This window comes from Apostichopus japonicus, chromosome 13 (genome assembly GCF_037975245.1).
Source record: "Apostichopus japonicus isolate 1M-3 chromosome 13, ASM3797524v1, whole genome shotgun sequence".
Lineage (NCBI taxonomy): Eukaryota > Metazoa > Echinodermata > Holothuroidea > Aspidochirotida > Stichopodidae > Apostichopus > Apostichopus japonicus.
Genome location: NC_092573.1, coordinates 20177176 through 20193480, shown reverse-complemented (window position 1 = coordinate 20193480; position 16305 = coordinate 20177176). Strand labels below are relative to the sequence as shown.

At 37.3% G+C, this 16305-nt stretch overlaps 1 protein-coding gene across 3 annotated transcripts in view; it reads right to left on the bottom strand.

The window, feature by feature from the left end:
• LOC139979143 (uncharacterized) overlaps positions 1-16305 on the bottom strand; it is a 24633-nt gene extending 8328 nt beyond the window's left edge. For 2 of the 3 annotated variants that reach the window (XR_011797090.1, XM_071989842.1), the window contains exons 1-17: positions 15413-16305; positions 14478-14856; positions 12917-12977; positions 12147-12660; positions 11442-11691; positions 10905-11061; positions 9936-10087; positions 8815-8982; positions 8229-8299; positions 6722-6817; positions 6049-6348; positions 5228-5310; positions 4141-4314; positions 3131-3218; positions 2268-2289; positions 1446-1551; positions 609-752 (exon numbers count right to left, since the gene is read on the bottom strand). Coding sequence is in view for 2 of the 3 variants with exons in the window: in XM_071989842.1 (XP_071845943.1) it covers positions 609-752; positions 1446-1551; positions 2268-2289; positions 3131-3218; positions 4141-4314; positions 5228-5310; positions 6049-6348; positions 6722-6817; positions 8229-8299; positions 8815-8982; positions 9936-10087; positions 10905-11061; positions 11442-11691; positions 12147-12660; positions 12917-12977; positions 14478-14856; positions 15413-16183 (3536 nt within the window). In the remaining variant the exon portion in view is untranslated. The remainder of the gene's footprint in view (positions 1-608; positions 753-1445; positions 1552-2267; positions 2290-3130; positions 3219-4140; positions 4315-5227; positions 5311-6048; positions 6349-6721; positions 6818-8228; positions 8300-8814; positions 8983-9935; positions 10088-10904; positions 11062-11441; positions 11692-12146; positions 12661-12916; positions 12978-14477; positions 14857-15412) is intronic. The other variant, XM_071989843.1, reaches the window with a different exon arrangement.

Here is a 16305-nt window from a genome sequence, read left to right as displayed (position 1 = left end):
TACAACTACTACTACTACTATACTACTACTACTACTACAACTACTACTACTACTACAATTACTACTACTACTACTATACTACTACTACTACCACTACTACTACTACAACTACTACTACTACAACTACTACTACAACTACTACTATACTACTACTACTACTATACTACTAATACTACTACTACTACAACTACTACTACTATACTACTACTATACTAATACTACTACTACTACAACTACTACTACTACTACAACTACTACTATACTACTACTACTATACTACTAATACTACTACAACTACTACTACTATACTACTACTACTACTATACTACTACTACTAATACTACTACTACTACAACTACTACTACTACTACAACTACTACTATACTACTACTACTATACTACTAATACTACTACAACTACTACTACTATACTACTACTACTACTATACTACTACTAATACTACCACTACTAATACTACCACTACCACTACTATTACTACTACTACCACTACAACTACTACTACTAATGCTACTACTACTACTACAACTACTACTACTACTTCAACTACTACTACTACAAAGTTCTGATTAGATTCTGATCTGTCTCACCTGGCTCTGTTCACATTGAGCAGCACAGCTTGAGAAACCTGTCTCTTTCCAGGTGTCTCTCTAACAGTTCTCGTCTTCAATACCTTTGCCGCCCTCTCTACTCCCCCTCCTCCTCTTTGCGGGTGTTTTCTTGGACTCTGCCTCCTGATAAGATATAAAACAATGAACAAGATGATTATGAAAAAAAACATTGACAAAACAGTGAAAGGTGTGTTTTACAAATACAAATTCAGCAGTTCTACCATGTCTCAATATGTACTATATGTGTAACAAGTTGAAAAGAAATATTACTCATGATATTATCACACAATATAAATACAAAAAATTGACCAAGTAACAGAAAAACATGACAAAACTTACAAAGTGAAACATTAACAAACATAACATTCATATTTTCTTTTGGAACTGAATGTGAGGAATACTCCCAATTTACATAGTCCAATTTCTATCCACGGCTAACAAACATCCACAAAGCATTCAATCCTCTATTCCGGGTTTTCGACTTTGCTGGAGGAGGTTCCAAGTTAACAATACCTCCAATGGCTGTAGAGTATTCACATGTCAATGCAACCGGTGTACATATGAACCATGCAAAACAAAATCAAACAAATTTGTCAGCGTACATCTATAACATCATCGCTTAAAGTTTCACGTTTGGTACAAAAGATGTCACCTTCAAATGTTTATATATTAGATAATAAAAAATATTAAATAATACAGCAGAACTTGAATGCAATTTCAACCAGATGCTCAGAACCACCTCTTTTCGTCAGCCCAAAATACATTTAACTCCGTACTACCCATTTGGAAAAAGCTGATAATCTGATATTAACATACCTCGGTTGGCTGATACCTTCCATAACTGCCACGGATTCTCGTCTTGGTAGTTTACCCCCATCGCTGAAGAGGTTTCTCTTGGCTCTCCGAGCTTCTTTATCAGTATCTGTATCGTAAAGGACACAAGAAATCAGAGTGAAATTCTACATACAGGTCACCACCGTATGGTGCGGTTGAAGACATTACTCTCGTCAATTTCGAAGGAAACCAGTATTACAACATCAAATGTGACTTGAGTCAAATGTAAATACCAGGGATGAGCCTTGGGTAAAAAAAAAATGCGGTATAGGCTCCAGTTTGACTATGCTACAGTGTGTTAGGATAATAGTTTTTGTCCCCAAGGTAGAATAGAAATTACGGATATTCCGCGAATTCTCGGAAAAAACTCGTATCTGAAATACCCTATGCAAGGATGGTTGACAACTTGACATTTCTCAACATCACATAGTTTAGTTATTACAGTCAAGTCAGTCACTGACTCGTAAAACTCAGAGCATTTTGCTGGTGACTTGACAAGACTCCAGTTCTGCAATCCAAAATGACTTCACTTGACTCAAGTAAACCACTGAAAAATGACCTGACTTCAATCGCACTCGACGAACCTCACTTGAATCGAGTCCAAGTGAAAAATCAAAACCCATGTATTGTAAATCCAGGTCTCGAAACGTGTAGATCATATCTACCTTCACCTTATACAATGATTTTTATCCTTTATACTACAATTTTTTTTTTTTATGGTCACTGCATAAACTTACAGTAATCTTCTGCATAAAACATTCTCAAAATTTGAAATTAGAAATGCTTGGAAGATTACACACTGACCTTCTTTCTTGCTACTTAATATCTGGAAAAGAAATTGAAAGAGAGAAAATCATTGAGAAATAGATTATTTTCACACTGTGACAGAAAGGTTTCCTCATTACTTACTATGTACACTATTTATTTATCTTATATTGCTTACAATATTATTTGATGCAGTTTCTTAGCAGAGATGAAAGACGACGTTTCTAACTACGGGGTACGATGTTACTGGCGGGAGGTGCAGGGGTGAGGGAGGGGGTTGGGTACAAGGAAGTGTCTGACTGCTGGTGGGATCCAGGGGGCACAACTGTAGCATTTTCAGATACTTCTAGTTCTTTTCTACCAAATTTCATACCTAAAAGAGACATTTCAGAAGAAGGAACTACTTCCCTTTATCCTCTTGTATCTCAAATTTCTTGTTTTGATCTTGAGAAAATTATCAGGGTCATGGGGGGGGGGGTGAGGTGGGGAATTAAATATCATGTGATTCATTTCACATGCTACGTATTATACATTTTTATTACAATCTCAACGTTTTGTTATTCCCTTACTGCCTAACTTCATGAAAAATTCATGTTTATTAAATACTATTTGTAGTCTGTACCAATGAATTGAAACAACTGTGAAACGACATATCTTCCACTCCATAATTAAAGCTTTGTTTTCTTGTTTGCATTGGTAGCCACTACTACTCCAGATTACACTAGATTATCTACTACAGCCTTTACTATGTAAATGTACAATCCATCCTATCCCTAAATTAATTCGATGTTATCTCAGCGAAGTCCAACTTTACTTGCTTCGACAACTGTCAGACAGAATTTTTTATGATTTTATTTTCGTAATTTCACAAAGATACAACAGAGGACCCAAAAATGACTCACTTTTGTCTTTGTTCTTCTGGGCTGAACATTTATCATCCTCTTATGGCCGATGTCTGCTAAGCTCGGATGACGAGACAAACTTCGAGACCTGAAAGAAATGGAAGTTGTGAGGAGACAGGTAAGCGAGGGAGCAAAATGAATACCATAAGTACACTCACCCCTCTCTCCCCCCACACCCCTCCCAAAACATTCCCTGGAACTGGTGGTTCAACAATTATCCTTTCAAAATCTTTCAAAATGTCATTTTAGGGGACAAATGTCTAGGGACAAATGCATCCCAAATCCCACAGCATGGTTCAGATATCAGTTTTGAAATGTTGCATATTACTTACAGTGACTGTACTACCCTCATATAATGCAAGTTGCAAAATTCAAATTTAAACTGTGTTTTGCAATTAGGTTTAAACTTTGTGTAATTTGGAACCTGAGGTTGTCGTCGAATATTTGATCAAGTGCTATTTAAATTTTGAGGAATTTACTTAAAATTAGGTGAGGCAGGAAAATCTTTGAATGAAATATCAAACACTGAATCATTGGGTTAGGAAGCCAATGGAACCCCATTGCAAACTCTATCCGTGTGGAGACTGCGGATAAACACAGGGTTTCTATATCAGACCTTTCTCTTTTATGAAGTGTTCAGAGAACTACAAGACTGGTGTGTGACTGTCGCACCCATTTTCTTGCTCCCGGGACCGTTACGTTTAACATCCCGTCGGTCAGAAGACAGTCAGTGTACCTCATTGCTCTCAAAATCAGAAGGAAGGCACCCAATCTATCATAGCCGTAGTCCAGCCACGGTGCAGAATGTTAAAAGAACCAAACCTAGTCTCTCGATTCGAAAACCAGAAGCACCAAATCCTCGGTAGATTACGCCGAGCTACACTGCATAGCAGCTATTTTGAATAGGTGAATTGAATCTGGTTCATGGTGTGGTTTTGAACTGGGAACCTAGAGATTAGGGGATGGAAAACAACTAATCGTTACACCATGGCCTTCACCCGTAGACTTACCTGGTGGAGACCGAGAGCACTGGGTCATGGCTTCCCCAACTCCTGACTGCTTTATAGGATGAGGGCGCCCTCACTGATGGTTTGGAGCTAGCAGGACTCCTCAGCTGTTTAGGCACAGGATGTCCTAGTTCTTCATAAACGGCTTTCACTAAGTATGGGATAGTGTCACTGTAACTGAAAATTCAGGCATAAAAGGTACAAATGTTTGAAACGTTTTTTACACTCAAATGTGGTTTCACGCTTACAGATTTCAGCAACTGCAAACTTGTTTTTGACACCTTAAATAACTTGTAAAAACTCTCAAATTTTGTACAATTTGTCTAATTGATTCACTTCATCATATTTTGAACGAAACTGTCACAGACACCACAAAATAGTCACAGTTTTGTGACCGGTCTGGAAGGTCATTGTTTGACATTTTCATATCTATAAGGTTTAATTAGAAGACAACTCCTAATGATGTGATTGTATACCAGATGGGGGGGGGAAAACATGTTCATTAGAAGTGTAAATTGCATACTGAGAAATGACATACATTCTTTGCATACCGAACTTAACCCTCTACTTCGAGAAACTACTAGGTATAACTTGAGAAACAAAGCAATAACACCAAAATTCAGAATTAATGTGTATAAAAGAAATAGTTTTAGTTATCGTGCTGCTATTTATTTACAAAATGGTAATCTGGATAATTTATTGTAGACAGCTGTACTTGTACGTTTTGTATATATATATATATATATATATATATATATATATATATATATATATATACTTTGATTTTTGTTTTTGTACACTAGCATTTTAAAATAATATTTTCTTATTACGTACTCACTTTTGATGTCCTGTTTATAAATATTTATATTTATACTGGAAATAAATAAATGAAAAATGTAATGAAAACCCAAGGTCGGTAGAATGGGTGTCAAACCGTCCGGATGAATAAGAACATGCATATTTCAGACTTTCCGGAATCCAAACTAAAAAAGTTGAAAAGGGAGAAAACAAAGGGTATGTCCTGACCATTCTTTCCTCAAAGGGAGTCAATCACCCCTTCTAAATGCTAGTAAAAAGAGTTTCATCTTACCTCGGAAAAATAACATCTTCTAGCAAGGATGATAATTGTTCATGATCAGCCAGAAGAGGTATTGAGCACAATAGCTGAGATATCTAAATTAACACAGAAACAAAGATAAACCAAAAAAGATTAAAGTGTGGTTAAAAAATAAAATGGACTGATATATCAACAGAGAGTAGAAATACTTGCTATCATCTGAACCAGGATTGCAAGAAATCTTTTCTGTTTTGTTGTTGTTAATACACTGTAATAGATGTACAAAGTATTCTCTTATTTCCTGTAATTTAATGTAAAGCACAAGTCATTGCCATCATGGGTTCAGTTGCCATGGGAACAGGGAATTTATAACAAAGATGGAAATTGTAACATCCCCAGGCTCACTGATCAGACTTTCCTGTAATCCAACCAAAACAAGAAAATGTTTTGCCTACTTTAAACCTCAAAAAAAAAATTACTCAAACAATCAAAGAACTTCAATCAATCAATAGATTATAACCGGGTGCCTGGAAAACTGCAGTTTTGACCCTATTTACTAATTAGCCAAATGTGTATGTGGAGAAATCTTTAAATCATTTCAAACCTCATATCTCATCTATATTTGTGCAAACATATCTCCTCATACCGTGTGGCAAAACTTTTTACAAATACAAGTACACTAGGAGAACAAAGCAAGCTGTTTCCAATGTTAGTGACCATTTTCAAGAAAAACACAAAACAAATTAAAGCACACCAGCAAAGAACATTTGGCTCAGTTTATTTACTGTAGAAACCATAGAAACTATTTGCATAACAAAAGAAACAAGATAAAGAGAGCGAGAGTAAGGCCTCACCTCGTCGACGCTTTGTTGCAGTTCCTCCGGCAGTTCAGACTCCTGTTCGTCAGCTGAAGAATTTAAACCGGGTTGAGTGACCTCCACGTCGCTTGACCTCTGACCTTTCACCTCTGGCCTTTCGCTGACTTTGACCTCCGTCGGAGAGGCCACCTCCATCTCGAACCTGAGAAGAGACTGGAGCTTGGCTTCTCTCACTCTCGATTCTCGACAGTTATGAAGCTGGGCATCCTGGTACTTTTTCACCAGATCGACATTGGTGTTGTAAATATTCGCCCTCAGAAAGGCTTCAGCCGAGTTCTGGAATAGTAGAGTGGGATTATAACAAGTTTCACTTCCCACTATTCCACCCACACAGAGAGTTTTGTGGGCAAATGGTTATTAAGGCAATGGACTGGCGAGCTAAGGATTTGCAGGTTTGAGTCTTGGCCAGATCATTACGTTGTGTCCTTGGGCAGGGCACTTTATCTCTATTGCCTCTCTCCACCCAGTGGCAGTCTCAATTAGCATATATCTATCACATACTGTAGGCTAACAATGATAGCTTAGTTTAAAATGGTTTGTAATTATAGAACAACAAACAAAGATATAACAGAATATCTTAAATTCATTACAGTCAACAATTTCTTTTGTTTTTTTAGCTCTGTTTGAATTGTAATTGCAATGGTCTTACTGTGCTGACATCGCCAACTCGGTCTTTCTCTTGCTCTTTCATGAAGTGAACCGTCATAAAGACAATCTGTTGGGCACACGCCAAAAAACTGGTCGACTGTGGGGAAACAAGGGTTAAAAAAAAATGAGGAAAACGAGAATACTGAAGGACAGTTTCAACAGGCTACGGAAAAGAGAGTAAATAACCAAGCAATCTCGGTATATGTGACTTTATCTGTTGCATTGGGTCGTAACACTTCAATAGTCTGTTGAAATAATGTCATATTCGGTCATAATTGGATATTGTTTTAATCATTCATTAACAGATCCATGTTCTTGTCTGCTCCTTCTTGAACAGATATAAACTGTTAAGTTCTATAAAGATAAGTTTGTGTCCCACAAATTGAATGTTACAATCTTCTGTAGTCATTTGCAATTTTATGTCTACTTTTGTCATTCCTGGTGCAACTTAAGTGGATTGAAATTTAAGTATACATATTGTTGTCTCCAAATATTCAAGAGAACTACAAAGCTCAAAATAACCTTGGTTGCAAAGCAGACAAAAAAATACTTTAGATGGTTTTGATGCATTCCAAGATGTCAATTGAAATCTATAAACAATAATGGCACATCTACAGCCTATTGGCTAATAGTGTATCTGTTATAAGGCATGAATCTAATGAATGGTATCTGAGATATCACATTTAAAAGCTTTCTTTTAAAAGGTTAAACCATAATGACATCATTGTGTAGTTTATAAAGTTTGTATAACTGTCAATGAATAGTATTGGGACTAATGGGCAGTAGCTGTTACAGGTGTTCCTGGTGTAAGTTTAGTGGACTGAAAAATAAAACAAGGATTCATATTTTGAAAATATGAATTATTTTTTTATTTTTTCAGTGCACTGCATGTTACTTAGTGGCTGCATTCATTGTGTCATCTACTTTATACATTATGATGACAATGTTTGTCAGAAAAACGTCTTAGAAAGCTACAACACTGAAACAAAATGTAGAGTTGCAAAAGAGGCAGAGCCAAATTAATGTCATCGTCATCTTGCACAAATAAGTATACTCTCCATGAGCAGCAAACTTCTCATGGACATAAGAGCTTTAGTCCATATGAGTAGTAACCTTCTCACTGACAATATGAACTACACTGTTCATGAGAAGCAACCTTCTCAAGGACAATAAGAGCTATACTCTCCATGAGCAACAAACTTCTCATGGACACTATTAACTACACTGTCCATGAGCAGCAAACTTCTCATGGACAATTTCAACTACACTGTCCATGAGAAGCAAACTTCTCATGAACAATTTCAACTACACTGTCCATGAGAAGCAAACTTCTCATGGACAGTAAGAGCTATACTCTCCATGAGCAGCCAACTTCTCATGGACAGTAAGAGCTATACTCTCCATGAGCAGCAAACTTCTCATGGACAATAAGAGCTATACTCTCCATGAGCAGCAAACTTCTCAGACAGTATACAGTAGCTCTGCTCCAAAATTTAATTGAGACTTACATTGGTAATGGCCCTGTCATACGATTCCCGCACGTAGGTCTGCAAATCAGCCACTGACGAAAATTCTTTGTCTGCAAATTAAGAAAATAAATTTCGTTATTTTAGCTTGGGACACTTGGCATTATCACTCAGTTTGATATCCATCAAAGACCCCCACCCCATAGAGCAGGGTTGTCCAAACTTTTGCAGAGGAGGGCCACATGGAATGATTATGATGAAGGAGGGGGCCGCATGAACCCTATGCTCGATTTTCGATTTTTTGCCCGAAGCCCAAGGCAACAAAATGTGAGCACTGAGCGCGGAGCGCACTGAACTATTTTCCTTCCTGATAATACAGATGAATAAAGTTCAGCCGCCCCCCCCCCCCGCCATCCGCTGAGAGAGTGTCACACAAACTGACCTGTATGCAGTTTTTGGACCCAGAAGGTTCGAATGATTGATTATATTGCTTCAAATTGTTATCAATAAATCTGCTCACTAAAATCTCTACGGCGGGCCGGACACAACCCTGCGGCGGGCCGGACTGTGGCCCGCGGGCCGTAGGTTGGACAACCCTGCCATAGAGCAACCAGAAATAATTTAGTACCTGGCATAAAGATTGCAGTCGATCCTTTCTTTAGGATAGTCTTTGGCTTTCGAGGTTCGACTGGCAATTCCTTCTCGGCCCTTTGGATACTTTTCTCATAAATAGATAGAGTTCTGGCTTGTAACTTTTTCATGATGGGTTTGCTCTTACGTTTGGCTGCTTGTCGCCCTGCAAAAGACACAATTTATATATAAACAATATTCTAGCTTTTGAAAGTACATTACTATTTTTGGGGGTGAAATCAATCATATTGCTTCAAAAAAAAAAATTGCATGACCAATGGAACACATAACCCTGAAGGAAAATTAAAGGAATTCCCTATAAAAGTGCAAAATTCTTGCTTGTAGAGCAAGTTCATTAACTCTTTGTGTGTTTGCAAATTTTGACTTCAATTGACCTCAAATGACCTTCCACATGACCACATCCATTAAAAAAACTTCTTGTATGCACTAAGGTGGATCTACACAAACCATTGCATTTTTACAAGCTTTCAATACTAGTGATCATGCTTACATGATTTTCAGACTTTGACCTTAAGTGACCTCAACTGACATTTGACCTCAACAAAAAAGGTTTCTTATGAATGTGAATCAACATACCAAGTATCAAGTTCATTCCAGCTATCCAGGATTACAAGGTTTTCAAGTTTTTTGGGCCATAAATGACCATTGACCTCTACAATAAACAACAGGCTATGGTTCTTGTCTTCAAAGGAAGCTAATGGTGTCTTTGTTTCCACAATTGTCAACTCATAAATATTCTGTAATATCAGGAAAATTGCTGAAAAGCCTGAGAAATTTTTAATTTAGTCTTTTATTATTGCATTTTATTAATTTAGTCTTTTATTATTATTTAGTCTTTTATTATTCCACATGTATTTTGAATTATACATAGTACATGTATGGCGAATCTCAGCAACGACAAATCTACGAAGAGGGAAGTTGGACCCATTATCGCTAATTTGATCTTCTTCTACACATTTCTCTGTACAACATACCTGAATTCAGCATACAACCTAAATTTGTACTGCAGCAAATATGGAATTTCAGAAAATGTGAGGTAAATGAAGATATTATTTTTAGTATTATAAATTCATCAATTTCAAACAACAAAAAACATACCAAGTTTATTCGATTTATCGTTCTTATCCGTTCGTTTCTTCTCGGTTTCTTGGGATGAAGAAATGTTCTGCCCAGATTTGTAGAGCTGTTTCAACTGAGAGAGGGCGCTGCTCAAATTGATGGATTCGTCCAACAGCAAATTCTCGGGCAAACTGAGACAAATATTTATAAAATTTAAAATAGACAGACGGAGTGAAATCAACCAACATCAACAATCTGGAACAATTGAATTATTTTATTTTCTCCCTTTTCACTTGTTTCTCTCTAGAATATTTTGAATTCCTGAGTTCTACAACCGTCACTGAATTAGTCGGTATCATGTACCGCTAGACTTTGACTAATATCGACTTAACTAAACGTTAAAGTACGATTACCTACATGTACAGCCAGGGGCGTCAATCTGATTTGAAACGTGGGGGGGACGTAATCGATTCGAGTATTCCAGCCGTAAGTACTATCTAAGCGGAGCACCACCATCGGTTGGCGCTCAGCGTACCAAGAAAATTTCAGATTTCAATACCTGCCAGATCGCTGGAGATGGCACTTGCCAGGCTGGAGGGCAGCCATGTAGCTTTGTGATATTGGGAGAAAATTACAAATTCGTCACTCAGGAAATCTGCAATCTGCTATCGATGTGAAAAATCTCGGTCACTTTTCATAGAACTGAACTTCTAATATTCGATGATATGAATCCTGATATGTGTAAGCCCTAACAAAATAGAGCCACGACACTACTCTTTTTCCAAATGTGTGGTGGGGACATTTGATATGGTGTCCCCCACCCATCGAAATGTGGGGGACATGTCCCCCCGTCCCCCCAGAATTGACGACCATGTGCACAGCCTTGATAAATGTCTCTTCATTTTTGTTATCAGATCTTGACTCTGCATTGACATAAAATAAACAATTTTTCATTTACGCCATGTCGAGCCTTGACAATTGTCAACTTTTCCCTTGAACTGAACTCACCTGACGAGCCTCTCCAAGAATTTGGCCGTCACCCCACGATCGGGAACATCGCGATACCAGGGCTCCAGACAGGACACCGTGAAAGATTTTAAGGAATTTGTCTCCTTATGAAAATTCAAATCTAAAAGACACTCCTTCGATGTTTCGTCTGTCGTTGCTAAGGAAGAGAATTGGATTTGCGACATGATTACATGAACGTGATCCCGAGGATCCATTGGTTGGTCAATGTTCAGCAGTTAAAGGTAAATTCAAACATGAGCACTATAAATACCGTGAATGAAGCCTGTACAAAGTTAAGAATAACTGTAAAGTGAGAATAACCATACGGGAGGGATGCATGCAAATCTTCGGTATACTTTCAGTGTAACAAGCTTTCGTCAATTTGAAAAAAGGACATTGCATTTAGGTTAATATGACACCAGCCTCCGTTTAAACTGTGCAGGTTCCAAAGAAAAATGTTTGGATTTTTACCAAATGTATGTCGGAAATGTTCTTCTTTCTTCATCTACGTATTAAAAATGCAGTTTTTCCACTCACCCTCCTCCTCCTCCTTACTTTGCGATGTCTCTTCTTGCAAATGGGTCGCCAATTCATCCAGGATATTCCCTCCCTCATCCCCTGCTTCTTCAGATACTTCATCGCAACTCATCTTAGGTGGTGACATTACTCCGTCAAAAGCGTTGAGTTTCTTCTTCGCCTTCCCACTCATGGAACAAAGAACCCTCAATGATCCCAAAACCGATGTGAGAGGCTCTAACACTACGAGGCGTTTGCGAAGATACAAAATCTGGGAAAGAGCATGGGGATGGAAAGGATTTAGATGCTTTCAAGAAAATCTTCATTAAAATCAAGTCAAAGGCTTGACACAAAATGTAATACAATTCCATCATAAGTACTCGGCTAACTAAAGTCAAAGAGATGTCCGATGTTCCAAAAATGACTTTGCTTCTTGTAAGATAATATATCGTGCTAGTGTTGTCTGGTCCATGACTGGTTCATTTACAGTAAACCTTATTCATAATAAATTAACCTGGTTGTTATTACGGGGATGGGGAGGGGGGTGGGGGAGAATGAAGAAATTCCAGCAAACATTCATAAAATCAACCCAATTTAGAGTCTTCAAGTTGCATTTCAATAAAACAGAGAAATATATCATCACACTGAACACAACCAAGTTTTCATCTCTTTAAATTATCTTTCTGAAATTCCAGAATTTTTTTGGTTTTTGCTCTTTTGACTTACCATTATGCAATTGCTCTTCTGCAACTGGGACAACATGCTCTGAAACCACTGAGATGTCACGGCTCCAGTACCGTCCTTCCTTGCATCCTCTGTCTGAGGTGAGACCTCGTGACCGAGGCATGAGTAGACGTGATTGGACTGACACACGTCCCTCGAGAGGAAATCTCTCGAAATGATCCCCATGACGGATGCCTTCGAGGCATCTATTTTCTCCTGGTTCATGTCTCCCATCTCCTGACCCTCAAATATTGCATCTAAGACTAACTGTATACTTTCATCGTGCAATGCTTCACTGTCAATTTCCTCCTCCTTGAATGGAATGACTAAATTATCGTAAAGGATGTGGAAGAGTTCGTGGGCGTCGGATGTCGAATCGCCCTCATCGTCGCCATCGTTTTTATTATTATGGGCAGTGTCGGTATTGGTAAGGTCATCTTTATTAGCTGCAACGTCATCATCGTTAACAGCCACGTCATCAACGCCATCGGCAGACATGTTCGTCTTCTCAGAAATACTGTTAGATAAAAAAACATCATGAAAATAAGACGGACCGTTTGTACGTGGAACCTTACAGTAGTATACTAAAAAATATAGAAACTACATGTATCTAACAATGTGCTATGGAAAACCTAATCCATTGCATGTTTTTTCTGTTCGAATTGGAACTCGCCTCGAACATGACTTGGCTGAAGAGATAATTCAATTTTTTAAACAAACAGCCAAAATTTGATGACTAAAATATGAATGGGTTAAAAATCAATGGGGTTTACCTTGTTTCACAGCTCCACATGAGTTGAATATTTAGACTGCAGACTGGCACTGCTGACTCGTCTGATCATTAAAACAAACATTAGAAAAAATTTAAAAGTTAATTTTCCCAATTTCTGCTCCATATTTATCCCATCCATGGTTCAGCCATGCATTTTTTTGTTAAAGGAAAATAACTGAAGTGTAGTTACAAAGTAAATCACCAATATAAATCACTAGAAAAAAACAATCATGCTCGCAAGGATAGTAGATACTGTACTGTATGTGTTGAACGCAGAGTTTCTCATTAAATTAATCAATGTTATGACTTTGTTCTGCTACAAACTGTAAGAGCTCATAGAAAAACCAAAGATTATGTCTCTGCTGTCCACCATCCATGTTAACCAAGATTAATAAAGGATTAATATATCATATAATGTATCATATATCATAATATATATCATATTAATAATAAATCATAATAATATATATCATAATATATATATATCATATATACATCATCATAATATACAGTATTGTATCATAATATATCATCATACAGTAGTTTACATTTCATATTTAAAATTTTGTGCTGCATACTTGAGGGCATTCAGAAACTACTTAAGTTCCTACAGTATGTCAAAAAGTGGTAACGTATCTTTCAACTTGTATACACTTTAATAGCAGTCTGTCCATTTTGCATAGCATTACTAAATTATTTGCTGTTCCAGAGCTGACCAGTGGTACTTTTGGGACTGCTGAATCTCTCGGTAGAGAACGGTAGACAATCCTCGAGAACTGCACTCGCTGCTCAGACTGTCACACAGAAAACTGTACAGTAGATAGCTTCATCAATCTTGTTGCACTTGTAACCAAAGTTTGTGAGGACGATCTCGAAGAGATATTTCAGTTCAAACTGAATGGTCAACCTTATGTGTAATATTGTGTATATCATATCCAGGTAATTAATTACAAACTTGCATTGTCAGCTTAAATCAATCAAAAGTATGGCTTGATTCTGAAATCCTATAAATCCACCAAAACTTTTACCTTACTTGAAAGAGCCATCGGTACTGTACCTGTGGTCATACTAGAGATATCAACCAGTTTTTTTGTGCTTTTTTTTTTCTTACTTGTTCCATTCTAAATATTTTGTTCTACAAGTTTCCTTAAACTGAGGTTACCAAATGTCACAAGTTTTCTTAAATATATTATGAACCTCCTTGAACAAAATCTGTGAAAATTTTGGCAACCTAAAGTTGAAATTTTCACTACAAACTTTCAACCAATTTAAAGTTTTTAAACAATGTGAGGTTCCTACTACTCCTTTTACTGAAGTTTACAACCTTGTTCCAACCTCTACCCATCTCTATAAATGAACCAGGTTCCTACTCAGTAATGTATGTTAAAATGTACTTTAATACCTCAACTTTCACTAAATAGATTTTAGAAGTGTCCCAAAGCGCTCTCTATCTGACCCTATATCAGTCTTTTATCGAAGACCTGTGCCTCTTCAAATAGGTACCGCAAATAAATGAAGTTTGATTTGAACTTGTTGGGGGTTTGTTCAAAGATACATCTTACCTTGGGAGTCATAGAGCACTATGTTCATTTCGCTGTTTTCTCGATCTTCCAGATTCTCACCGAGGTGGAAATGTGAAGATGTGGTAAGCCCACAACAATTCTGTTTCTTTTTTGTATAGTAATCGAGAGCAGAGGAATAAGGTAGGGCTGCAAGGGTGTCATCGTGAGAGTGGGATGACGCCATTTTCTGTTTTCCTTCTTCATCAATGGCTTCGGGTTTTCCGGTCTCCTTTGGAGCTGGCGCATCTACAAGTTGGTCTATACTGGATACTTTGTACCCTCCGAGGTATGTCAAACATCCTAATGGGATAACCCTACCTCTGAGGAGTGCCAACGTATCATTCAGGATTTCAAGACCATCAGTATTTGTCACGTGACCCTGTAAAGATAACAGATATTTACTGTACGTATCCATGGACATTCCTGAAGCTACTGTAAAAATTGTAAAAAATGTATTGAAAAGTTATGGAAAGCACCTGCTATACTTTTTAATATTTGTAACATGTACTTTTATCAAGATTTTTATATGGACTATACACTATGGAGCCAGCAACCTGGCTTGTTTAATAAAAATAATTTGACATTAATAAGGCTATATTGTCATTTGTGTTTTAGCTGGTTGAACAATTCAAGTGACAGTAGGCCTACAGTAGCTTTAATTTAAAATGACAATACACCTGTCTGCAGTTGTATGATATAAAAAATGAGAGCTTGAAGCTTTGGTACTAATTCAGAATCGGTACCATTCCCAACCCCTATTCCCTACTTCCTAATCCTAACCCTACTTCCTAACCCCTACTTCCTAACCCTAATTCCTAACCCTAATTCCTAGCCCCTTGTAAGCTTTCCCATTCATATGGTACGGATTCTAAAGTTAGGCCAAAGCTTTTATTAAACTTCTCAAACCTTTCTACTTGAAATAAAAATAAACTTACCTCATCACTCTGGTGACAAGCACTATCCAAGTCTGACTGAGTGACTGTTAATATTTGTTTTGATTCCCAAAGGTTCCTAGTATCCAACCAAAACAGGGATGCCTTGAGGAGATCAAACAGATGTGATTCTTGTTTCCCTGTGTTTATTAGAGTCTTCTTAAGATAACTTGTACTGAAATTTGATTTGTGTTCACAAAACTGTTCTAAATCATACAATGAGATTGGACAAGGGAGAAATGCAAACACAAATTTAGTTTGTTGTTGGTCATGTTCATCCTTCTTAACATTCGATCTTTCCCTTCGTGACTTAGAGGCTTTCTGTGGCGAAGAAATAATAAGTTCATCCCATCGATATTCCAGACAAGCATCATGTAACGCATACTTCAGTGAAAATGCTGGAGAAACTTCAAATCCTCCTTTCTGTTTCTGTTTTGATTTACCACTGGACTTACCAGATGCAATATTTATCTCTTCTTCGAGTTGTTTTTCAAAATCAAAGAAGGCATTGCGCGTAAATTCCCTAAACATCGATCGCTTTCTATAAAAATGTGTATTCAATGGAATTCTGAAGAATTGACAACCCCATGCAAATTTCGCTTTATCACAATCCTGCCTGTTGACAAAGTAAGTCAATACTCGTAATACGCTGGTACTGATTGCGCGATAGGCCTTGTTCAATGACTTTTCATTCTCTCGATTTTCATAAAACTGAAGAGTGTCTATCAAAAATACAACCTGAATACTTTGTTTCTGGATGCTCTCATCTCCCATGGTGGATGTTTAATACGCTATAATGTAGTTTTGGTGGTCTGTGTCGATAATTTGTTTTTAAAATTTAAATCCACTCGTTCAGTGCAGAACATTTACAGTTTAAAATACATTAAGAGTGCAGA